General features: G+C 38.8%; 1 protein-coding gene across 3 annotated transcripts; it reads left to right on the top strand.

Annotated features, from left to right (window-relative positions):
• Window positions 1-1,938: 1,938 nt before the first annotated feature.
• Window positions 1,939-26,116, top strand: LOC129880712 (uncharacterized). 3 transcript variants are annotated; one of them, XM_055954885.1, is made up of 15 exons: window positions 1,939-2,229; window positions 2,412-3,025; window positions 3,250-3,410; window positions 4,768-4,828; window positions 5,211-5,276; window positions 5,394-5,479; window positions 13,717-13,780; window positions 23,264-23,476; window positions 24,026-24,091; window positions 24,350-24,429; window positions 24,513-24,636; window positions 24,718-24,805; window positions 24,933-24,991; window positions 25,097-25,159; window positions 25,612-26,116. In XM_055954885.1, the coding sequence occupies exons 1-11, from the start codon at window positions 2,088-2,090 to the stop codon at window positions 24,625-24,627; spliced, it is 1,668 nt and encodes a 555-aa protein (XP_055810860.1). In that variant the 5' UTR covers window positions 1,939-2,087; the 3' UTR covers window positions 24,628-24,636; window positions 24,718-24,805; window positions 24,933-24,991; window positions 25,097-25,159; window positions 25,612-26,116. The 3 variants fall into 3 exon arrangements, with proteins under 3 accessions (XP_055810860.1, XP_055810859.1, XP_055810858.1); XM_055954884.1 differs by lacking the exon at window positions 24,718-24,805 and having other exon boundaries at window positions 25,921-26,116; XM_055954883.1 differs by lacking the exon at window positions 24,718-24,805.
• The last annotated feature ends 260 nt before the right edge of the window (window positions 26,117-26,376 follow it).

Raw genomic sequence — 26,376 nt, 5'->3', positions numbered from 1 at the left:
TAAGTGATATAGGGTATTAAATATATTACCACTTTAGCCCATTAACTAAATAAGTTATCTAAATTCATCCCTCAATTAATAATCATAGTTATGGAAAAGTCCAAAATACCCGATTAAAAATTTACGGAATGAGTCTTTTATAAACTAAAAATTTCTAATACTCATAATGACCTAATGGGTCGTTACAAATAGTTAATGTACATCAGCTATTTATGGATAGTAGATTGAGATAATGTATGATTGACTCTTTAAATTAATTATTGATCTAATTAATGAGATTAATTGGTTAAAGAAGGCGACAATTATGTACATGAAGTTTCAAGCCAAAAAATAGAGCATCGACTCCATGGAAAACAACAGAGCATCAATTCAAAACAAACTTCGCGTTTCATCAATTAATCGATATGAATATCCCGATACTACTAAGACATTCTGGAGTTTGGCAATCCGATGTTTGTTATGAACAATACAAAAGTGATGGAATCGTTATCCTTGTAAATTGCAGTTTGGCATATCTAAGTAGTGACCAAATATGGATTGCCTAAATAACTTTATACCTTCTTCACCTATTGGTGATTCAAAATCATCAAGAAAATTAGCCTTATATGCCGTGCCGAATCTCAATGGGTGGGACGGGATTTTCTTGATGACGTATTTCATTTCCTGCATTGACATGAAAAATGGTTAAATACAACTTGAACTTTATACATAAATGTGATGTATCATATGCATTAAAATATTTGATACATGAGATTCTGATACATACAGAAGATGTATCAGAAGCAGTAAGGCTTTATAAATTATAATCTGATACATAAATGTAGATGTATCAGAAACATTAAAACTTGATACAATAGAAACTCACACTTAAACATAATGTATCAGAAGTAGTAAATCTCCAAAAAATGGCATTTAAAAAAAACACTATGTATCAGAAGAGTTAGCGCTTGATACATGGTAAGCTGATACATAAACGATATGTATCAGAATCAAAAAACCTTCATAAAAATTTCATAAAATAAAACCTTAATTGAACTCATACCTTTGGAAGATTAGGGCGTGTTGTAACCCCTTCAATCTTGTTGTCTAGTTCTTTGGGTGTATGTTTAACTGGAGCTTTCGACTTCAATTTCTCACGTAGTTTATCCATCACTGCTGGATCGTTACGATGTTTGAATCTAACCTCGTCGTAACCTTCCCAAGATGAATCAGAACCAGGTGAAACAAAAATTCCTTGATTTTTATTCGACTGTTTGAGACCATGAACGGATTCCATATGTATCATTGAAGATATGAGTTAAAAAAACAGAAAGATTTACAGAAGAAAGCAAATGATATCAATTTTAGAAGATTTTTCAAAGATTTACAGAAGAAATCAAACGATACAAATTTTAGGAGAAATCATATTGAATGAGGATGAAGTGAGATTCCATATAAGGAAAAATTAAAATATACCTTAGTTAGAACCTTGAAATTGAGTAACAGATATACTCATAAATTCAAAATCTCAAAAACTGATAAAGAGGAGCGAATTAGGGCGAGGATTTAGGGAGGAAGAGTGATGTATCAGTGAGGGAGAGAGAGTTAAAGGAAAAAGAGGAATTTTGGAATTTTTTTGGTATAATAGGAAATACAAGTAAATATGGTATTAGAATATGTGTAAAAAGGTAATTTTTCCTTGATTTAATGTCTTTGGGCTTTAGGATATTAAAGTGGTTAGAACCATTTTTATTGAAATCATATTTGACCAAATTCATATTTTCCTATATTTGATATGAATGGATTATAATCTAATTTATTTTTAACCTATCCAAATTCGATTCAATCTAACTATTTGCCACGCTTAGTTTAAGGATATATGCTGTGTTTCGAATACTTAAAAAGGTAATGACAATTTTTTTTATCATTACCTAACAATGTCTATTTGTTGTTTAAACTTTAAATTAACCTTACAAATACAATTTCTTTTTCTTCCCTTCTGCTCGGCCTCGCCAAAACAAGAACGAGAGCAGGGTGAAGTCATTTTGCTTCCATTTCCCTGTCGTCAACACTGCTACTCTTTTGTGAACTCTCATTTCAGTCCATCAATGATGAACAAGGCATGGAGAATAATCCCAAGGCCCCTTCTCGAAACTGTCCTCAACAATCACGCTCAACACCACCGTGTCCCTCAACCCCTTATCCTCCACGGCCCTCGTGGCGTCGGCAAAACCACCCTCATTCTCGAACGTAACCATTCTATACACTAACTTTCTTGGTTTTCTCATATTACTATCCAAAATTCAAGTCAATGGAATTTAGTGTGCTTTATATGATACCCATTTCTTAATTTTTGGTATAAGTGATTGATCCTGGCGAATTTACTGTATCTGCTCTAAATTAGACATGGGTTCTTGTTTTGAGTTTTGCAGGTCTTATGGGTAAATGGAACAGTGGCCCTCATATCACAGGCTATGTGGACTTTGCAGAATCTGTAAAAGATCATCACCCAATTCATGGCCAATCATTTCCATGGGCTTCTTGGTCAAACTGCCCACCTCCTTCATTGCCATTTCTTACAACTCAACTGGAAAGCTGCCTTGAATCAATGGCTCAGAAGGGTATTAAGCTTGGAACTATAAGTTCTCATCAGATTTTTACTATTTTAAGGAAATGGCATGGACTCAGTACAGCACTTAAACAGATCCTAGATGGTAGTAATTCCAACACAAGAAAGGCTGTTTCAATTAGGAATAATTCCGTGTTGAATTTATGGGAAAGGGCTGTTTTTGCATCAAGTGTTCGATTAAATGCCGAAGAGAGTGGTGGGTTGAGTTTGGAGGAGGAGACATATTATAAGGAAGCAATGTCAGCTTTGAATTTGGCTAAAGAGGTTATTAGGGTGCAGCAAAAGTGGAGAGCTAATGCAATCAAGCATTTGAATCAGACTGGTGGGTTTTCAAGGTCGTTGGCCAATTCAGCAACTGATTGGCCCTGTTTGTTGTTGGAACTCCTTTCATCTGCTGCTGAAATAGATTACTTTCAGGTAATCTGAATGAAGATGGGGTTTTGATTTTATGCAATTATAGGGGCTTATATTATTTTTTGTATAAGAAAAATGTATGTATTGATGAAAAGTATGAGTAGGGAGCTCACGTTCTTCACCCTGTACTCTCATAGCCAAAGTCTCTGAAACACAAATAACTTGTGTCTTTCTGCTTTATTATATAATATTGATGTTTTCTTGGTTGGACATGTTAAAATGAGTAGCCGAAGCTGGTCATAAACAATATTGAAGTTCTAAAGCATGCAATGTTGACGGATGATTCTACAGTCTGTGCATCCATGTATCATGATAGTCTGATATGGAGAATAATAGCCTTGGGTGCAAATGAGAGATCTCTTCCAGTTATTCTTATAACATCTGATAGGTAATGCAACATAACTTTTTCTTTTAGCCTAAAACCTGCATTTGTGATACATCTCAATGGACCAAGTCGTGGAATTTACATTTTATAATGTTCAGTTGCGTCACGTTTGAAATGTATGTGTTATGTCTAAGATCTGCATTTGTCATCCATCTTAATGGATCAAGTCGTCAAACTTCCATTTTATAATGTTCAGTTGCATCATGTCTTTTGAAATGCATGCATTATTCCTCAATGTTATATCTAGCATCTAGATAAGTCATACAAAAGTAGAATTTATATGTTGCCTCTCTTAGTTCAGAAATCATTAAGTTAAATAGTCACAGAATACAGATAAAAAAAATATAGCCCTCCAACTTCCATATACTATAAAAGAAATGCTGTAAAGTGATACCTTATCCGAAAAAAAGGCTTTAAAGTGATGTCTTTTGTGGTTGAAGTGCATGGATTGTAGAGTGATATAATTGGCATGAGGTGGTCTGTGTGAAGTGCTGCCTATCCTCCTTGGCACATTTGATGCATGTTTAAACTTGGAGGCATGCTCTGTATCTTCTGTGAATTAGGAAGCTAAAGTATGAGTCAGTTTTTTTTTTGAGTAATTACAATTACCAATAAGTACTTGAGCTGAGGGTCTTTCAAAAACAACATCTCTACCTCCTTGAGGTAATGGTAAGGTCTGTGTGCATTCTACCCTCCCTAGACCCCACTTGTGGGATTTCACTGGGTATGTTGTTGTTATAATTACCAATAAATATCGAAGGGCCATTTGGTGCACTGTTTGTACTCAGTGTATTATGGGCCCTCTCCTCTACCCTTCTCCACTTAAATGCGAGGTTTTTTTTTGTGACTCGTGACATGCACTTGACCTACACATTATGTGCTGCCCTCTTACCACTGGACCAAAGCCATGGGGGCACTATGAGTCAGTTTTTCATTCAGTAAGTCCCAAAAGAATGATCTACATCCCTGGATTTGTGCCAAATGCAGTCCTTGAATGGAATATGTGAATTTATGTAAACTTCTGTGGTCTATGCGATTAGGATGGTTTGGAGGTGAAACTTCAGTGTAGCATCAAACATCATCAACGAAATGTAGTGCATAATTTGTGCCATACAGGATTCTTTACTATTGCTTGTCTAACAGGGAGAATTGATGGTTGTGTAGGAAAAAAACAATAGCCGCATGTGATATCACTAGCAATATAAATATCTTTCTTTGCAGAGTTAAAATACTCTTGCTGTGTCACCAGCCTTTCAGTAGTTATGTTCAGATTTATGTTGTTATATGTTCTGAAGAACTATCTTTCACTTCCTTTTAATGCAATTTGGAGATTCAATACTAAGCAAGAAAATTATTGCAGCTACTATTCATATCGTGCCTATATGGATTTTGGATTTCCAGACATTTTCATCTCCCGTGAGGTAAACACATTAGAATTATTTAAACTTACTGCTCCACCTCTCAATGTGTATGAACCTTTTGTTTATTAGCTTATCAAGTTAAAAGAAAGAGGATGTGAACCTTTTGCGCAATTTTTTCCTATGTAATGCTTTGGTAAGCTACAAAGTGGTTACGATGCAGTTTATCCAGTTTAAATGACATGGTTCTTCATTGAAGTGATACCTGTGTCACTTTTCTCTGCATAGATTTAACATGCAACTTAATTTTTGTATACCTGGTTTCTGTTTATCTTACATATCTAACTAAAATTTACTTTTTTTTCTTCGTATCAACTATGGATACATCTTTATTTTTATTTTTTGATAAATAGCAATTATATATCTCACTTTGTTGGGAATGCAGACATTTGGGTGGACTCCTGCAGAAGCTAAAATGCATATGGTTGGGGACTATTTTAGTCAGTCAGAGGTATAGCCTTCTTTACACCAGATATATATTCATCATAAAAAATATGCCTTTTGGCTTAAATTATATTCATCATGATAATTTTGCATTGGGTTGATTTTGATCTTACATATACTGCAGTGGAATGTTATTGTTGAGGTGCTAGGGCCGAATCCAAGGCATCTATTTGAGATTTATGCACTCAAGCTAAGTAATTACTACCAAAAGTGAGTACTTATGGATGCTTATTTTCATATATTATAATTGATTTGGGGCAATAGGAGCTCGCGGCTCGCGATTGTCATATAAATATAATGAAACCCAATCAATATAATAAGCTGCTGATCTGGGTTTGTTTTTCTTATAAGAACATAGACGTTCCATAAAATCATGTGCTAGTGATAAGGCCCCTGGACCAGATGGCTTTCCTATGAGCTTTTTCCTGAACTTCTGGGAGATACTGAAGACAGATTTCATGAATACATTGAGACAATTTCATGAAAGACATGAAATAGAGAAGAGCCTCAATGCCACCTATGTGGCTGTAATCCCAAAGAAGACAGGAGCTATGGAACTTAGGGATTTCAAACCCATAAGTGTCATCAGTGTGTTTACAAGGTCTTTGGTAAGCTATTGGCCAAGAAATTAAAGACAATGATAAGCAAATTAGTGAATCATCATCAAATGGCTTTCATTCAAGGTAGGCAAATTATGGATGCTGCGTTAATAGCTAGTGAGTGTGTGGACTCCAAGCTTAAAGGAGAGATCCCAGGAATAATGTGCAAGCTTGATATAGAAAAGGGCCTATGATCATGTTAATTGGGAGTTTCTACTCAATATTCTTAAGCAGATGGGGATTGGAGACAAATGGCTAAAATGGATTGGTTTTTGCATCAAAACTGTCAGGTTCTCCATACTCGTTAATGGAGAACCTGGTGGGTTTTTTCCTTCGGAAAGAACTTATACAAGGAGATCCTCTCTCTCCTTTCCTATTTATTTTAGCTATGGGGGGTTTTAACAGTATGATGAGAGTGGCCACTCAGAACAACTGGATAAAGGGTTTCAACATTGGTAACCAAACCGGGTTTGATTTGTAGATATGTCACCTTTTATGTGCTGATGACACAGTAATATTTTGCGATGCAAAGGTAGAACAAGTTAGTTACATTAGAGTTGTTTTGGTGATTTTTGAGGCTATTTCCAGGCTGGCTGTGAACAGGAGGAAAAGCAGCATCTTCCAAGTCAAGGAAGTGGCAAATATACAGATATTGGCAAGCATATTGCAATGCAAGATAGAGCACTTCCCAACTATTTACCTGGGAATGCCTCTGGGGAATAATCACAAGGAGCTTGAGATTTGGGATGGAATCATTGAGAAGATAGAGAAAAGGTTGGCTAATTGGAAGGCAAAGTACCTATCTTTGGGACGAAGAGTCACCTTGATCAATTTTTTTCTGGATGCGTTGCCTACATATGTTATGTCACTTCCCCTTTAACAGCAAAGGCTGAAGAGAGGTTACATAAATTGAGCAGAGATTTCCTATGGCTGGGGAATAAAGAAGGAAAATGATACACTTAGTTAAATGGCAGACAACCTTACTAAGCAAGAAGACAGGAGGTCTTGGTATAAAGAATCTGAGAGTCCAGAACAAAAGTCTACTTTCTAAATGGCTTTGGAGATTTGTGATTGAAGATCGGGCATTATGGAGAAGAGTAATTCTCAACAAGTATGGGCAGAACGAGCAATGGATGTCTAATGCAGTAGGTAGAACGTATGGGGTATCAGTATGGAGATCAATCAGAAATTTATAGTCTAGTTTGAAGGAGAATTTGGTGTTTAAAGTGGGAGAGGGTAACAAAACTGGAAGGACAAGTGGATTGGATAGGAGTGTCTAAAGTCAGTCTTCCCAGATCTCTTTACATTCTGTGCCAATCCTGATGCTGAAATTGCTGAGATCTGGTCCCCTCAGGGATGAAATCTCACCTTTAGGAGAAATCTAAATGATTGGGAAGTGGATAGATTTGCTGAACTGCTACTCAGACTGGGTGAATGCACACGCCTTACTACAGAAACAAATGGTATAAGATGGAAACACGACTCTGATGGCTAGTTCTCTGTGAGTAGATTGTATAAGAGAGAGATTATGTCTCACTCACGGGGAATTCTATGTCCATTGAAACAAATAAGGATGTGCAACATCCCAACCAAGGTGAAATGCTTCACCTGGTTGGTTTCCAGAAGGGCATGTCTCACTCAGGAAAAACTCAAGAAAAGAGGCTTCCAGATTGTCTCCAGATGTTTTTTCTGTCATGAGGAGGAGGAAACTAACAGTTTCAGGTGTGGAACATGGTTCTCAGCATTTCTCAACAGCCCTGGTGATGCCAGAACATTCTGCTGATCTTTTTGAGCTGTTGGATTGGGGGGGGGGGGGGGAGCAAGACCCAAAGATGATTGTGGTCTATAGTACTTGCTTGTGTCTGGTGGGGCTATTTGGAGAGAAAGAAACCTCAGGTGTCATGAGAATATTACTAACACTATTCAGAAGGTTAAAGAAAATTGCATTAACATGTTGTATTTTTGGTGTAAAGAAGATGGTATAGAAGAAGTAGACAGTTGGTAGATTTCCAAGGATCTATGTAATTATAGAAATAGCTTGTAACTTTTTGGAGGTAGCCAACATACCCTTAATGCTGAAGAAAACAACTTTACCTTTACCAAAAAAATATAGATGTTCCAAATATGCATTACACAGTGAAGGGGAATGAGGTTGAGCAGTTTTTTTGGTATATTAAAATAAGCCATTTTTCTATGAGAGGCCAACAGTACTGGTCATTTTTGTGATAATGCAATCATATGCCAAAGGACAGCTTTGAGAACTTCCAGAAAAGCTTTCTATGGCATGGGTCCTTTTGGAACTTCCAGAAAAGCTTTCTATGGCATGTGATCTAGAGCAATTTACATATTACTTGTCCTTTGGGAAAGGAAAATGAAAGGGGTCTCCAGGAAAGTAGACTAAGATAGGGAACGTTACATCCCATGCTTTCCGATTCCAAGGGCACTGCACTTTTATCGATATATTTCCGGTGCAACATCTATACAGCCATCATTTATCATGGTGGGGTTACGTAGTACTTCTTTTTGTTTGGGCTGAAGTATTGTTCTTTTTTACTCGTTATATCTCAGTTTTATGATTTACAATGCATGCGTCATTCCTTCTTCACTGTTTCTCTATTTTTGTCTTTTTTGGGGGTAAATAAACGTATTATTTATTACCAAGTGAGGATATTTACAAGTCGAGAGAAAACAAAAATTTGCACCACCTAACTAGACGTAAGACCTCAGTCGACTGGTCCTAACATGTGCTAGCTTCAATATTACTCGACAAGTATCCAGTACTCAGCAACTTGCAGGGAATAGAAATTTAGATGGTCAGCATAGTTTGCAAGTTTAGGGACCAAACTAAGCCTGAATAAAACCCCTCCTGAATGATCAACTTGATTATGACACCTGGTGATCTTCTCTTCTGAAAGATACAACATTCCTCTCTATCTACAATTGATAGAAAGCAGCATCCAGTACCATTCTGTAGACTGCAGCACCCTTGCTATGGCCACCACAACATTTAACAGCCCAAGATATTTACTCTTGCCTGGATAAGCAGTTTCTATGGATGCCTTGCCATGTAAGTAGATTTTTCCATATTGCACCAGAGACACAGCACCAGAAGAACAAATGGTTCAAAGACTCATTCACCTGGTTACAGAAGGGACATAGAAGATCAGTTGAACTGAGTTTCTGGCTAAAAACATCCCTCTACAACGGCCCAAACCTAAAATACATCCTTGTGTTACCGTAATGAATAAAAAACATCCTTGTATTATCTAAAGAGTGGCAAAAACATTCTTTTGGTAAAAACTGTCAAGAAACTTACGGCACCAACACAGGAACGTGCCAAGCACGTGGCTTTCCCTCTAAATTTTCCAAGTATGTCCTTCCTGATTGTCTTCCACCTTCAGTGAAGCAGAGACTTCAAAAACTAGAAGTTTCTTTATGTCAGAAGCTTGGAGAATAATCTAGGGCAACTTTAGTAGAGGAAGAACCGAAGAAGAGAGTAAACTGATTTTTTTCTCATGCTTCAAGGACAGGGTAAAAAAGGGTAGCTGGCAATAATTTATGTAGAAATGGTGAAGATGAGGAGAACATAAGTCAAATACATTAACCAATTAAATCACTATATGAACACGAAAGAAGAGAAAGTTTTATAGACTTCTACCTTGTCTTGTGAAGAACAATGATAGCATAGACAACAACTTCTTTCAATAATTATAGCTCTTTGTGCTGGTAATGATGTAGAAGAGTTTAAATTATGGTTTCTATTCCCAAACCGTGGGCTGTTTTAGGTGAAGGAAAACTAAAATTCAAAGTCTTTGCTTCGCTGAAGGTGGAAGACAATCAGAAAGGACATACTTGGAAAATTTAGAGGGAAGGCCACGTGTTTGGCACGTTCCTGTGTTGATGCTGTGAGTTTCTTGACAGTTTTAAGCAGAAGGATGAATTTTGCCACTCTTTAGATAGCACAAGGATGTTTTTTATTCATTAGGGTAACATAAGGATGTAGTTTAGGTTTGGGCCATAGTAGAGGGATGTATTAGCCAAAAACTCCAACTCCCCATCTTGCTAATCTTTCCTTTGTAGCCAACCTGTCAAGTATAGCCAGCCTTAGTATAAAAATCCATTTTGGAGAGCCGTTGGTTGTAGATGAGTTTCCTCTACTCAACCTTTGGAAAGTTACCCTGCAGTTTCTTGTAAACCTATCTGATGGGAAACTTTTCAGCCAGAAGCATGTCATTTTCACTATAACCAGCTGATGCCAAATAACTTTTAGGTTTAAAAATCTTCTGTATCACCCAAGATGCATTCTTCGGGACAGTATTCCAAACTGTGTGCCCCTTAGATATAGTAATCATGGACCTATTGCAACCATATCTTCTCTGTGTTTCTACATAGGTGCCACAGTAATTTACAGCTTGCTGCTTTATTCCACAGAGCCACATTGATCAAGTTGATTCCACCAGCTGCCAGAGGGAACCATAGTTTCTCCCAGGCTATGTTAGCCTTTCTAGAGAATTCAGAAGTGCCTGTCCACAAGAATCTTCTGCATATAGTTTAAATAAACTGAGTGATCTTCCTTGGCAACACAACAGCTGAGCCCAGAAGGCTTGAATAGTAGACATCTAGTATCTGTTGTTGGTCAGTGAAAGGCACTCCTCCAAAATACACAAAACTCTTCTGTGGATTAGCTATAAACCTCAAGCAGTTGAGAAGGTTTGAAATTGATTAGACAAAACAATCACTGATTGCACATCTCCTCTACAAAATAGGAGTATGTCATCTGCAAACCCCAAGTGCACCAAGTTGACTTTAGCACTTATAGGATGGAATTTGAATTCCTTCAAGTGTTTCAAGGGTTTGAGAAGCCTACTTAAGTAGCCAGTATAAAATAGAAAGGAGGAGATAGGGCCACCTTGTCTCAATCCTTTCCTTGCAGCAAAGGGGGCAGTGTGTTTACTATTCAATACTACAGAATAAGAGATTGTAGTCAATAGTCATGCATTCCAAATCCAGTGGGTGAACATTTCTTGAGAACCTTGAAGTCTCAGAATTCGCTCCATATAGGGCCACTCAACAGAGTCATAGGCCTCTTGCGCATATCAATTTTTAACTTGCATCTTGGGGAGATTGATTTCCTACCATAGCCCTTCACAAGTTCATGGCTCATGATGATGTTATCTGTAATCAAACAACCAAACGACAAGGCACAAAAGCTGTTTGTCTGTTGTCTATCTCATTCCTAACAGGTTGGAGTCTTCTTGTCAATATCTTTGAGATGATCTTATACAAGACAGTGCAACAAGAGATAGGTTGAAATTCCCTTATGGAGGAGGGATTTTTAACCTTAGGGATAAGGGTTATGACTGCACAATTAATAGCTTTACACATTCTTGAAGTCTTGAAAAAGTCCATCACAACATCTTCACCATCAGTGCCAATCATAGTCCAAGCTTTCTTAAAAAAGAAAGCATTGAAGCATTGAAACATCCTTTCAGTTGCCTTAGTGTCATTAATACTTTGCAAGGCTTGTCTTATTTCTTCCTTAGAGACAGGTCTGATGAGATTCTTGTTAGAGTGGGTCCATTGAGCATCACCTCAGGCAAGACTACTGGAACTGATGAGCAGCAGTGCCTAATAGCCTTTTGTAAAATTCTAACACTTCATGTTCCATCTCCTGTTCTGATTGAAGTAAGATGCCATCCTTTTTAACAAGTCTTCTAATTTGGTTCTGGGCCTGCCTATCTTTCAAGCTAGCATGAAAATAGGCTGTGTTAATATCCTCTAGTCTGAGCCATTGCACTCTAGACTTCTGTTGTGCAATACTCTCTTCAATCTTAAGCCATTTCTCGAACTGTTGCTTGGCTTCTTTCTCCTCCGGTATTTACTCTGCAAATCTGGTATGGTCCCTTAGGTGTTCTTGAACAGTCTGCAGAGCTGCTGTAGCATTGGCAACTCTGCTATCCACCCCTTGGAATTCCATCTTTGTTAGTAATTTCAAGCCTGTTTGATCTTGCTTCACTTTATGCCAAAATCCAAGCATCAGAACCCCTTACATGGCTTTCTCCAATATTCATCAACAATGTGAAAGTTGTTCTGGTGGCCAGCCTAGTCATTGTAAAATTTAAATGATCCAGTCCTTCTTTGTGGAGAACTTTCAAACATCACACTCAATGGGCAATGATCAGAGAAATGAACTTCAAGAATTGTCCCCTCTAAGTGAGGCCACTGCTGCATCCATATTGCATTAACAAAAAATCTATCAACTTACTAAGTATCTGGTTATTAGACCAGGTGAAATGCCTCCCAACTGTTTTCATTTCAATCAACCCAGTATTATGAATACACTCTTCAATATCTGTAACTTCATCATCCTGAACTGGATTACCATTAACTGTCCCCAGCCGCAAAAATTGTATTAAAATCTCCCATGATCATCCCAGGACAATTCAGTGCATTGATTATGTCCTTAAGTCACACCACAAACCCAATACTTGACTGCAACATAGTGTTGAAATACCCCTGATGTTGATTCCATAAGATCCAATTTTCTACCCCCTGGTGCTTCACTATAATTAGCTACCCAGCTCCAATTGGCAACTATTAAGATAAACCTTATTACCAGCACAAAAATTCTTAAACTCCTAGTGTTTATACACCTTATTCATTCCCCTAACATTCCAAGCCACAAAATTTATTAAAATAATAAAGGAGGAAACAACCATTTCAACTAAAATGCTAGCATACAAAATTATCTCAGCAGCTGTAGTGCAGTCATCTGCATATAGTGGTCTTCCAAGTCCATTGCCAATCTTACTCAAAGCTTCTTTACTCCAATAGTTCAGTGATAAGTTGGGAAGTTTAACCCACAGGGGAATGGTTTTTAAGACCACTTCATTAGAGTTGAATTCAGGTATCCATGCCTCGGTAATAATTGGTCGATTATTCAAAACCGCCTGAGAACAGAACTTCACCCCCCTCCTCAGTGCTATTCAATTTGATATCCATCATTGTGGAAAAGTACCTTAGGTTTTGAGACAAAACTCCACTGCCTTGCAATGTATCTCTCAATTGCTCCAATGGAAGGCCTATTCCCTACAAAATACATGCTGAGACCTTATTCCACTTCTGATTCTCTGCTTCAATATCCTCCTTGAGAAGATGCACTGCAATCTGCCCTTCTTCAATCACAGATGGTACATAGGTCAAGTTTATCCCCTTAGCCGCAAACTTGTTCCCTGCTACTAACCCACCCTAGGTTCTTCTCTCGTTGGCGTCAACCTTGGAAGCACAAGGTTCAGTAGGCTTTTGAGTTCCTGGATTAGGCATAGCTACTATTCCATTAGTAGTTTGTGAAGTAGACGCAGCAGTTTTTGGAGGTTCCAGTCGCGTATTCATCGCAAGCCCTCCTGGCACCATAGGAGACTTCGAATTGGTGCGAATGTCAGCCATATCTGTCCATTCGAGATCATCATCTTCGTCCAGCACAGCATTGAAACTCTGTGTCTGATGGTTCCCTTTCTTCTAAGAATTTCCTTTCCCTGAGCCCTTAGATAGCAGTGTGTTGTTTTTTCCTTATTTCTTGTTATCGTCCTCCTTCGCTCGTCCCCTCGTCATGGAGGAAACTGCAGGTTAGCAAGAGCACCTAACGTGTGTCGAGAGAGAAAGACAACACGAAAAAACAATAAGTTTCTTAAAAAAATCTCTATTATTGTCTTTTATTCTCCACTCAGATATGTGGATAAGATTGTCCTTTCCTGTTACTATATGTGGAATACTATGAAAGCTAGCTTTTCCTTCCTCAACTAAATTATTATCACATTCTAAGCGACTCCCATATTTTGTGAAATCTAGGGTCATGAGCGAGAAGAGCAGTAAATTTGAGGATATTGTGGACGCGTACTTGGCATATCTTCAAGTAAGTTCCTGAATAAATTACAATTTTCATTGCTTTTGGTTTTTAACTTTTCAGTTATGGAGCTTTTACCCCATTAAATGCATCAGCTGAAGTTTGTGAGTCAGATGTAAAATAAAAAAAAGAAAAGAAAACCAACTTTTCAAAATCTTCTTATCTTGGGATTCTTTTAAATCTATTGATTTTTGTGAGAAATATAGTAGAAAAATATTATTGAATTGTGTAAGAACAATATTACACAATGACCCTATTTATAGACACTATAATACAATTCTTTTCCAAGTAGGATATTATAAACTATTCCTATTCTAAGTAGGATTGTGTACATCTATTCGTATTCTAACTCTACCCCTCAAGCTAGTGCATACAAATCATATGTACCTAGCTTGTTACAAATATAATTAATACGAGGACCGGTGAGGGACTTGGTGAAGATATTTGCAAGTTGATCACTTGACTTCACAAATTTTGTAACAATATCTCCTGAGAGTATCTTTTCTCTGACAAAGGGACAATCAATCTCAATGTGCTTAGTCTTCTAATGAAACACTAGATTTGATGAGATATGAAGTGCTGCTTGATTATCACACACAAGTTTCATATAATCGGTTTCTCCAAATTTTAGTTTTCTCAACAACTATTTGATCCAAACTAGCTCGCAAGTTGCTACAGCCATTGCTCGATATTCTGCTTTTGCACTAGATCGAGCAACCACACTCTGTTTCTTACTCTTCCACGACACCAAATTACCTCCAACTAAAACACAATATCCGAATATAGAACATCTATCTGACGGTGATCCTGCCCAATCAACATCTGTATATCCGGTGATATGCTCATGGCCGTGATCCTCGAAGAGTAGTCCTTTATCGGGAGCTAACTTTATATATCACAGAATATGAATAACTGCATCCCAATAACTATCACAAGGAGAAGTCATAAATGCGTAGCGATTCGTACTACCGAAAAAGTTTCGCTAACCTGACTTACAACACTCACAGGAAAAGAGATGTCGGGTCTAGTCACTGTGAGATAATTCAACTTTCCAACCAGCCATCTATACCTTTCAGGATTATTGAGTGGCTCCCCCTGTCCTGGAAGGAGTTTAACATTCGGATCCATAGGAGTGTCAATGGGTCTACATCCCGTCATTCCTGTCTCCTCAAAAATGTTTAAGGCATACTTGCGTTGAGAAATAACAATATCTGATCTAGCCTGAGTAACCTCAATACTTAGAAAATACTTTAGTCTTCCGAGATCTTTAGTCTGGAAATGCTGAAATAGATGTTACTTCAAATTAGTGATACCATCTTGATCATTGCCGGTGATAACGATATCATCAACGTTAACAACTAAATAACAACAACAACAGCCCAGTGAAATCCTACAACGTGGGGTTTGGGGAGGATAAAGTGTACGCAGACCTTACTCATACCAAGGTAGGACGGTCGTTTCCGAAAGACCCTTGGCTAAAAAAAAGCATAAAAAAAGCATAAAAAAAATATAAAAAAACAAACATAAAAGGAGGTCAGATAAGGCTAAAAAATTCAAAGCGATTTGTAAAGCAAATAATGAAAGCTTTACAGATAAAATAGAGTAATCAAAGTACAGAAAGTAATAGATAATAACAGAAATTAGAGCACAAGAAATCATAATGTGCTAATGCGCCTACTAATAAGAAAGAATAACGCGACTATGTACTAGCCTTCTCCCCTAATGTGGGTCCTTCACACTCTCATATCTAAGGTCATGTCCTCGGTAAGCTGTAACTGCGCCATGTACTGTCTAATCACCTCTCCCCAATATTTCTTCGGCCTACTCCTACCTCTTTTGAAACCATCCATGGCCAACCTCTCACACCTCAGCACTAGGGCATTTGTGTCTCTCCTCCTCACATGCCCAAATCATCTCAGTCGCATTTCCCGCATCTTGTCTTCCACCGAGGCCACTCCCACCTTGTCCCGAATAGCCTCATTTCTAATCCTATCGCTCATGGTGTGCCCACACATCCATTTCAACATTCTCATCTCGGCAACTTTCATCTTTTGAACGTGAGAGATCTTAACTGGCCAACACTCCGCCCCATACAACATAGCCGGTCTAACCACCACTTTATAGAACTTGCCCTTAAGTTTTGGTGGCACCTTCTTGTCACATAGCACTCCGGAAGCGAGCCTCCATTTCATCCACTTTGCCCCAATACGATGTGTGACATCATCGTCAATTTCCCTGCTGCCTTGCATGATAGACCCAAGATACTTGAAACTACTTTTTCTTTTGGATGACCTGAGCACCAAGCCTAACTTCCACGCCAACCTCCTGAGGTGTCTCACTGAACTTGCACTCTAAGTACTCTGTCTTGGTCCTACTCAGCTTAAACCCTTTAGACTCCAAGGTATGTCTCCAATCCTCCAGCTTATCGTTAACTCCGCTACGAGTCTCATCGATCAGGACTATGTCATCCGCAAAAAACATGCACTATGACACCTCACCTTGAATTTGTCGCGTCAATCCAACCATCACCAAGGCAAATAAAAATGGACTAAGAGTTGATCCTCGATGCAACCCCATCACAACTGGGAAGTGCTCTGAGTCCCCTCCTACTGTCCTTATCCTGTTTTTGGCTCCCTCATACATGTCTTTGATCACCTTAATGTACGCCACAGGTACACCTTTAGCCTCCAAACATCTCCATAGTATCTCTCGTGGAACTTTATCGTAAGCCTTTTCTAGGTCGATGAATACCATATGGAAGTCCTTCTTCCTCTCCCTATACTGCTCCACCAGTCTCCTCATAAGATGGATGACTTCTGTAGTTGAGCGTCCCGGCATAAATCCAAACTGGTTCTCTAAGATAGATACGCCTCTTCTCACCCTCATCTCCACCACTCTTTCCCACACTTTCATAGTGTGACTTAGTAGCTTGATACCTCTATAGTTGTTGCAACTCTGGATATCCCCCTTGTTTTTGTATAGAGGGATCATTACGTTCGACCTCCATTCTTCGGGCATCATTGCCGTCGTAAAGATGACATTAAATAACCTATTCAGCCACTCCAGACCTACAGAGCTCGCGCTCTTCCAAAATTCCCCAAGAATCTCGTCAGGTCCGATCGCTCTTCCCCAGCGCATCCTACGAACAACACCCTTAACCTCCTCGACCTCAATATTCTTGCAAGACCCAAAATCGTGACGCCTCCCTGTATGTTCCAAATCTCCAACACAATGTCTCTGTCCCCTTTTTCATTCAAGAGTTTATGAAAGTATGACTGCCATCTCTATTTAATGAGAGTCTCTTCTACCAATACTTTTTCATGCTCGTCCTTAATGCACTTCACTTGATCCACATCGCGTGCCCTTCTCTCCCGCGCCCTTGCTAGCCTGAACAATTTCCTATCCCCGCCTTTCTCTTCTAGTTCAGCATAAAGGCGTTCAAAAGCTGCCCTTTTTGCCGTCGAAACCGCCGACTTCGCCTCCTTCCTCGCTATCTTATAAAGTTCCCTATTCGTCCACTTCTCCACCTCATCCTTGGTTTCTATCAACTTCGCATATGCCATCTTCTTTGCTTCCACCTTCCCTTGCACTTCTCCATTCCACCACCAGTCCCTTCGATGCCGACTACGACTACCTGTCGAGACTCCCAACACTTCCCTTGGTACAACCCTAATACAACTAGCCGTCCTATCCCACATACTGGTCGCATCCCCACTACTATTCCATGCCCCCATATCCTTTAATTTCTCTTCCATCACCAAAGCACTAGCCGTGGTCAAACTCCCCCATCTAATCCTAGGTCGATCATCCCCGACCCTCTTCTTCCTCGTCATCTTGATCCCTAAATCCATCACCAAGAGCTTATGTCGAGTTGTAAGGTTGTCGACCGGGATGACCTTACTGTCTTTGCACATACCTTTATCATCCTTTCTAAGGAGTAAAAAATCTATTTGAGTCTTAACCACCGAACTATGGAAGGTTACCAAGTGGTCCTCCTTCTTTGGGAAACTCGAATTGGCTATCACCAACCCAAAAGCTCTTGCGAAGTCCAAAAGTGAAACAACTCCTCCATTTCTGACCCCGAAGCCAAAACCTCCATGCACATCGTCTTACCCTCCCAAAATAGATCCGTTGTGCCCATTGAAATCCCCTCCCACGAAAAGCTTCTTAGTAGGTGGAATGCCTCCTACTAATTCGTCCAGATCCTCCCAAAAACGCCTTTTCTCCTCCTCGCCTAAGCCCGCTTGCAGCGCATATGCACTAATAATGTTCAAAGTGATCCCTTCAAGGACCACCTTAATCGACATCATCCTATCAGTGACTCTCCTAAGCTCCACCACCTGATCCCTTAAATCATTGTCTACTAAAATGCCTACCCCATTCCTATACTTTGATCTATCAGAGATCCAAAGCTTATACCCATCTATCTCCTTAGCTTTAGGACCTACCCATTTGGTCTCCTGGACACAAGCTATATTAATCTTCCTCTTTTTAAGAATCTTAACTAGCTCTATGGACTTTTCTGTTAACGTCCCAATGTTCCAAGAACCTACTCTCAGTCTAAGACGCTCCTTTAACCCACTTACCCTTCCTTACCCTCGTCCCCGTCCCTGAACGAGAACATGACCCTAGTCTACCATTACTAACCAAAGCCATGAAAACGCGTATGAACGAATAAATTATTCAAAGGTCTAAATACAAAATGTACTACAAGTGTATGAACAAAGAATAGATATGGAAACCGGAGGTACCAACTCCAGTTGAAATGAACCTGGTTGCCATTGTAGAACACTGTTCCCGTCGGAAAACACTTAGCAGCGAAGAAATCTGAGCTTCAGAATTTGATTTTGAATTTGATTGAATCTCTGGACGTCGCCAGAATCTGCTTGGTCGAGATGGCAAGCCATTGAAAATGAGTGGGAGCTTGGTGCTGCTTGGTTGCTTTTGTTCCAATATGTTGGTCACCGACGAGACAGACAGTGCTGCCGTCGACTCTCTGGTTGCGTCGAACAAGGAAGAAGGCAGGGAGAGAAGAAGAGGGAGGAGAGAGAGAGAGAGGGGGGACAAGGGAGATACCTGGGTTGGACCTTGGTGGCCTCCGGCATTAGTGCGACGGAATCGAGAGGAAGGTAGACGTCAGCGTAGGTCAGATAAATGGAGTTTATATTAGGAGAGAGCAATTGGCTTAATAAAGAAGATAGAATGATCAGCTCCACTACGAGTCATGCCAAACTGCTGAATTACTGTGCTGAACTTTCCAAACCAGGCTCGAGGAGACTATTTCAGACCATAGAGTGACCTACACAATCGACATGCAAGGGTACTAGACTGTCCTGGAGCAACAAAACTAGGTGGTTGCTCCATATAGACTTCTTCCTCAAGATCACCATGCAAAAAAACATTCTTAATGTCCAATTGATGAAGAGGCCAATGACGAACGACATCCATAGATAGAAAAAGACGAACATGTGCTATTTTAGCCACGAGAGAGAGTGTCACTATAATCAAGCCCAAATATCTGAGTATACCCTTTGGCAACAAGGCGAGCCTTCAGTCGATCCATCTGTCCGTCTGGGCCAATTTTGACGGCAACCAATAGTTGATTTATCTGCAGGAAGGGAATCAAAATCACAAGTACCACTCGTATGTAAAGCAAACATCTCATCAATCATAGCCTACCTCCATCCAGAATAAGAAAGTGCTTCACCTGTAGTCTTAGGAATGGAAATAGAGGACAAAGATGATACAAATGATATTGTGGTGAGGATAAACGATGATAACTCAAGAAAGTATAATGTGGGTTAGCATTTCGAGTGGATCGTATACCTTTTTGAAATGTAATTAGTTGTCTAGGAGGAGGCAAGTCCGCAGTAGGAGTAGGGTCCCGCACATTACATGAATCATTTGGGACTACAACTGGACACGGACGACGATGACGATGATAAGTTAGGACTGGTGGCACTACAACTGAAGATGTAGGAGAGATCGTAGATTCCTCAAAAGTCGGTACAGGTAAGACCTGAGGTATGGGTAAGACCTTAGATACATCAGGATGATCAGAGGATGTATAGTAAGGTTGAGATTCAAAGAATGTGACATCGGCGGAAGGTATCGATGAAGTTTAGGTGAATAACAATGATACCCTTTTTAAACCCGAGAGTAACCCTAAAAGACACATTTGACAGCACGAGGGGCTAATTCATCTTTCCCTTGGGCTAAGTTATGAATAGAGCATGTGCTCCCAAAGACACGAGGGGAGATAGAAGTAAAAACATGACTGAGGAAACAATATGGAATGTGGAACCTGATTTTGAATAGAGGATGAGGGCATTCTATTAATTAAATAACAAGACGCAAGGACTGCATCTCCCCCAAAACGCAACGGAACATGAGATTCAATGAAAAAAGTGCGAGCAATCTCAATGAGATGCCTATTTTTTGTTTCTGCTACACCATTTTGTTGAGGGGTGTACAGACAAGATGTTTGGTGAATAATTCCATGGTGAGTCATAAACTCCTGAAATTGGGAGGATAAGTATTCTAAGGCATTATCATTACGAAAAATACGAATAGAAACACCAAATTGATTTTGTATTTCAACAAAGAAACTTTTGAATATAGAAAATAACTCAGAATGATCTTTCATTAAGGAAACCCAGGTGTATCTTGAATAATCATCAATGAAACTAACAAAATAATGACATACTAAAGGTGAACTAACTCTACTAGGACCCCATATATCAAAATGAACTAATGAAAGAATAGACTCTGAATGACCCTAGTACTACGTGAAAATGTAGCACAAATGTGTTTCCCAAGTTGACACGACTCACAGTTTAAACTAGACAAACTTAGACAAACTAGGCACCATCTTTTGCAGCTTGGATAGACTCAGATGTCCCAAACGTTTGTGAATTAGGTCTGGAGGATCTATAACGGAGCATGCTGTGAAGGAATTTGAAGAGGTAGGATAGTAAGGGCCTTGTGATTCATGTTCTATGACAATCGTCTGTCCTGTACTGCGGTTCCTACATGAGAAGAAAATCATCAAAAAAGAATATGCTATAATGTAAGGCATGCGTCAAACGACTAACGGATGCCAGATTAAAAAGAGAGCCAGGAACATAAAGAACAGAGACTAGATTGACAAAAGATAAGGGTTTGGCTTTTCCGACCCCTTTTGGTTTTGTTTGGATCTTATTAGCTAAAGTAATAGCTGAAAGAGATTGTGAATAAACAATATCAGATAAAAGTGATTTATTATCAGAGATATGATCAGAAGCGCCTGAGTCCATGACCCATGATCCAAGAGTACTAGATTGTGAAACACAAGCAAAAGAATTATCCGCAACAAAAACATCAGGTTGTGCAACCGAAGTTACTTGTGGTGACGTTTGCTTACTTGCTCGATACCGGAGGAACTCATCATATTCTGTATGAGCAATACGAGCATTATTGGACGATTGATTAGGCTGAGCCACAGATGCTACTTATGGAGATGTCTGCTTGCACGATTTCAAAGGTACTCATTATATTCCTTTAGAGCAATAGGATCATAACTGGTGGTTGACCATGCAAAATATAACATATGTCACGAGTGCGCCCAAGTTTATGACAATGATTACACTTGGATCGAGGTTTCCCAAAACGCCTTCCTCCTAGCCGATTCTCTATAGATTGATATGTTCGTTTTTTTATGGTTTGAGATGCAAGAACAAATGAGTCAATGGTGGGTGATGAGGCTACTTTGTGACTGGGAGGCGCGACAAGACGAAGTAGACGAGAGAATAATTCATCAATTGTAGGAACTACAGGACTAGCTAAAATCTGATCACGCACTGAATCATGGTCAGTAAGAAGTTCAGCAAGTGTAAGAACTAAAAACAACGTGTGTCTGTGCTCTTGTTGTTTTACTACATTCGTAGTAACTGGCATCCACGTTTCAATTTTCTCCATGACCGTTTGTACCTGTCCCAAGTAAGTAGACATATCAGATTCTTATTTCTTTAAGTTGGTCATTCGAGATATCACATCATAGAGTCGAGGTCATTAGTGTATAAATCACGAGCCTTTTCGCAAACTGAATAGCATGTCTGGTATGGCGAAACAAGGGCATCAACTTGAAATCGATAGATCGCCATAGGAGACTACATAATTAAGCATCAACCTTCACCCATTATGCTTTGGCTTTTGCATCTTCCTCACTAGCCTTCCCCTTTTCATCTACCACACAAGTATTATTTGTTAAGTGATCTTGAACACCTTGACCCTTGCACCACAACTCAACTGAAGAAGCCCAAGCTAAATAGTTTGAACTTCCCACTAATGGTTCTAAAGTGATTATAGGGGTTGAACTTCCAATCCCCATATTTCTCTCGGGAGTCTCTTTGTAGGATACTTGGCTTTTGAACCAAAAACATCACACCCAAAAGACATAGTGTGAAATTTGTATTGAAAACAACAAGAAACACTGGATTACAGAGATTTGATTGCCGAAAAATCTGGATCTCACCGGAAACAACCTGGAATTCACCGAAATCCTAATTTCGGCGATCGAATCTGGTCAAAAACTGCATGGATCTGGTCAGAATGGCTGGACGACCACAACTAAAAAAAATTGCTTAAAAAAATCGATCGACAACCCTCACTCACCGGTGCATGAGCCAGATCTCGCCGGAAAATTGTCACCTCTGATCGGCGCGTGAGAGTGCGTGTAGTGATATTTTCCGGTGGTTGTAGCTGGGGTTTGGTCGCCTGAGCCTTCCGAGTCTCGTGGTGGTATTGGTTTTCGCACAATACCCACAGAACGAAAGATGACACAAATCAGCCCCAACAGCCATCAGAAATTGATGCACGGTGACTTGTTTCTACCCTTGAATTTTCTCACCAATGCTCAGATACCATGTGAGAAATATAAGAGAAAAATATTATTGAATTGTGTAAGAACAATATTACACAAAGTCCCTATTAATAGACACTATAAAACAATCATTTTTCAAGTAGGATACTATAAACTATTCTTATTCTAAATAGGATTGTGTACACCTATTCCTATTCTAACAATTTTAATAAGGATGCTTCCTTTGAGTTAATTCATAAAAATTTAAGGCATGGCTCAGTCTCTATCACTTATAAGCTATAGGTACATAGGACTTTGCAACCATTTGACCTTGCATGTGAGTCACTAATTGTTGTTTTATTTGCCTTATTGTATTCATGTACAAAGTCAAAGTTAGCTTTCGTACAAGCTATTTTATTTGATGGACGTTCTGTATTCACAAGATCATTGCTGTTAGTATTCTCTCCCATAAATATTTTACACAACTCTACAACTAGGAATAGGCAAGATACCTGTGAATACAATTGATGAATGAGTAATACACTGAATTATCTCCGAAAATGTTTCACGGCTGACATATGAGAACTTCCCAAATATTTAAAATTCTTTGATGAAGTCTAAGCCCTCATTTGCTATTCTTACCTGTATTTTAGGTGACAGTAGTTAATCCTGCCATGGATAGAGCATTGTCACTTCTACAGAAGTTTGCAGCTGATGCACGAAATGGAAGAATTTTGAAGGACAAGCTATGTTTTGGTGCTCCGTGGAGACACCCTCCGTCTTCTGATGATCCTACATTGTGTCGTCAATGGGCTAAAATTCAACTTATGGATTTTGTTCAGTGTCTTGTGAAAGCAGAATTTGGGGTATCTTTCATCTTGTTATAGTTTCTAAGCTAATAAGCTGGTTCTAGCTGTAATTGTCTATATACAAGCATTGCACTAAATTCTGCAATGTGAAGAATTTCATTTCTTTCCCTCAAGTATTGTAGAGCTATTATTTACATGCTTCTCTGTTGTTTTATGTCTTCACTTAAAAATCATGTAAATGATGCCTCCTTGCAATACTCTCTGGTCTAATTTATCAAAAACTGCGAGAAGTATGAATACACAAGGACCATCATAAAACAGCAAAACATATGAATCATGCTGTTTGTGATGGTCCACATGTCTCATTATGTAATGCTTTATGTAAACATAGATCTTATTGTGGGTTTGTGGCTTCTTATTAGGTACGTTACTGTGTAAAAGGATAAAATGGAAAACAAAAGTTATGATGCCATGTTTTTGTGCTCACGGAATTGGGAAAGAAGACATCCCAAAACTTGTCTCCTAAAGATTGTAGATGAAATATGATTACCGTTTTAGAGCCATTCACATCATAGATACTTAGTCATTTTTTTCTCCAATTTGCAGGTAAACTACCTAGCTGATTATAGTCTTGAAATTTTTGATGATCCATCTGCTAATGCATTATTAGAGGTACTACTCATATGTCAATTACTGTGTTTTTGTGCAGTTTTCATTTTTGTGTTTTTTTCAGTTTTCATTTTTGTTCTGAAGCTGATTTTCTTCCTGTGGTTGCTATAATATTTGCTGTACTTCGCTATAATCTGAAAAAAAGCGGCACCGTTTGGAAGAAAAGATGTGTTGTCCAAAGAGGAAACAAAGATATTAAAAGAACTAAAAAAAATGACACTCCTCCTGTTACACTTACATTTTATGTTTACCTCTTTTTAGGTCGGTTTACTGTATTCACAACGGGATCCATCATTCCTTCGTCCTGTTTCTCGGGGTATCCAGAGATGCCTTGTTAGATGGTAGGATGTGCATTGTCATTCACCCTGGCTTTAAAACAAGTAAGAAGCATCCTCATGTGTTTACTCTTTCCGTTGTGCTACAGGCTTGTTCAAGAGAGAATCCAACTGCACTTAAAGAATTCACTCCAGTATCTTTGGCAGCGAGTCATACGTGGGCGCAGCTATCGCCATCTGATGTTAGAAGTAGGATACAAGTAGTTCATCAAGGTAATAATTTCTAACAAAACGTTCGAAGGGTTTTGTGGTTATGGGTCTTGTGAACATATATCTATGTCTCATTCATCCTAGATTTCACTTCCTTAGATTCTAGAATCTTGCTGAGTCAATGGCGTCTGATATGCATTTTTGACATGATTTGCCTGCTCACTAAGATATTGTAAGAAACAAATATAGAAAGCTATAACTATTTCTATTAAATTCTACATCTAAATGTAGTATTCAACTTTATCTCATTTTCCTTGTGCTTTTTGGTGGCTAACATGCCATGTGCTATGGTCTATTAGGACTATGGTGAATTAATTACTGTTGGTCAAGCATTTTGATGGATATATCTTTACCTAAGGTTAGACTTCGATAGTTTTTGTTTTCTGGAGCAACACTTTCGTTCTTAACATAACTCTTTCATCCGATGTCACGCTAAATAAGAGTTTTTATTGCTGCATTTCAGGTAATGTGGGGTCAAGCTCTTGGTTTACAATGATGAAGATGTCCATTGATTATTAAAAGAATTGTAAGTAAAACTTGTAGACAATTATTAATTACTCTACTATGCAACAGACTTTTGACTCTTGGGTTACATAGTTCCAACCCATTCTAGCTCAATATTTTGATTGGTCAGTTTGGGTTCAACCCATTTTGATCCATATTGTCTTCAGTTACTGACCCCAACCCATTTAAATTCGGTGGGTTACAGAAAATGGGTTAGAATTGCCATCCCTAACTGAAAACCTGAATATGCACTGACCTGTTGTTTCTTTTAGGGAAGTTGACTATATAATCACCCTTGAAGACTATTTATTGCTCGTTTTGCTACAATTCTCTTATCACCGACATTTTTAAATGCTTGGTGTGGTTCTTTTGGCTTTGATTTTTTCGCTTCATCCTTGGTTTTTACTTCAGTTGATGTCTGGAGTACTGGGATTTCTCTCTTCTATATTTATTGAGCTAAAGTTATATGTGCAGTGCACTGTGGGTTGGAGCTGTTACAAATTTCGTAGGTGCAATATTGTTCTCATTCATCATATGTGATCCTTTGAGCTCGTCCCATTTTCGGTTGACTGTAGCATCTCCACCATAGATTTGGAATGGTGAAGAATAAACCTAGAAACATCCAGACTAAAGTACAAAGTCAATTGTGTATGCTTTACTTGTTGGAGCTCGTGGTCTCTCTTAACTACTTGGAAGTCGATCTTTCGTTTATTTCTTTATTTTCTCCTCTCAAATGGTATGGAGGATTTTATTATTTCATTTTTGGGTGGTGCGGAATGGAAGGGGAGAGAGACGGCTACCTTGAAGATCAGCCTGCAGCACTTCACTACACGTGCATCCATGGAAAGTATTCCCCGCTGATTCATGAACGGCTATACATCAAGACTCTGAACATCCTTTCTCCAATCCTGCGAGGCTTGTTTTTATTTGGTGCTTCAATAACCAATAACTACACATACACTCTAAGGAAGGACTGAATTTACCTTTGTACAGGAAGAAAGTTCAGAGTTATTGTTGAGAACATCTAAATTCTCTCTATCTGCTAGAGAAAAGCAAATGGGAAACATTGGTTTCCTTAAAATATTTCACTTAAAAGGATGCTCAGGTAGCTTCTTGATACATATTGAATAAATTGAGTGTTATAAAGTTGATAGGTAAAGCAAGCACTGTTCTCTCTTTTGGTCTCTGCCTCATTTCTTTCTTTTTTCTGGTATATGTAAATATGGAAGAGGATTCAAA

Source organism: Solanum dulcamara, chromosome 2, assembly GCF_947179165.1.
Source record: "Solanum dulcamara chromosome 2, daSolDulc1.2, whole genome shotgun sequence".
NCBI classification, from domain to species: Eukaryota; Viridiplantae; Streptophyta; class Magnoliopsida; order Solanales; family Solanaceae; genus Solanum; species Solanum dulcamara.
Note: the sequence above shows the minus strand (reverse complement) of the source record. Positions and strands in the feature narration are given on the sequence as shown.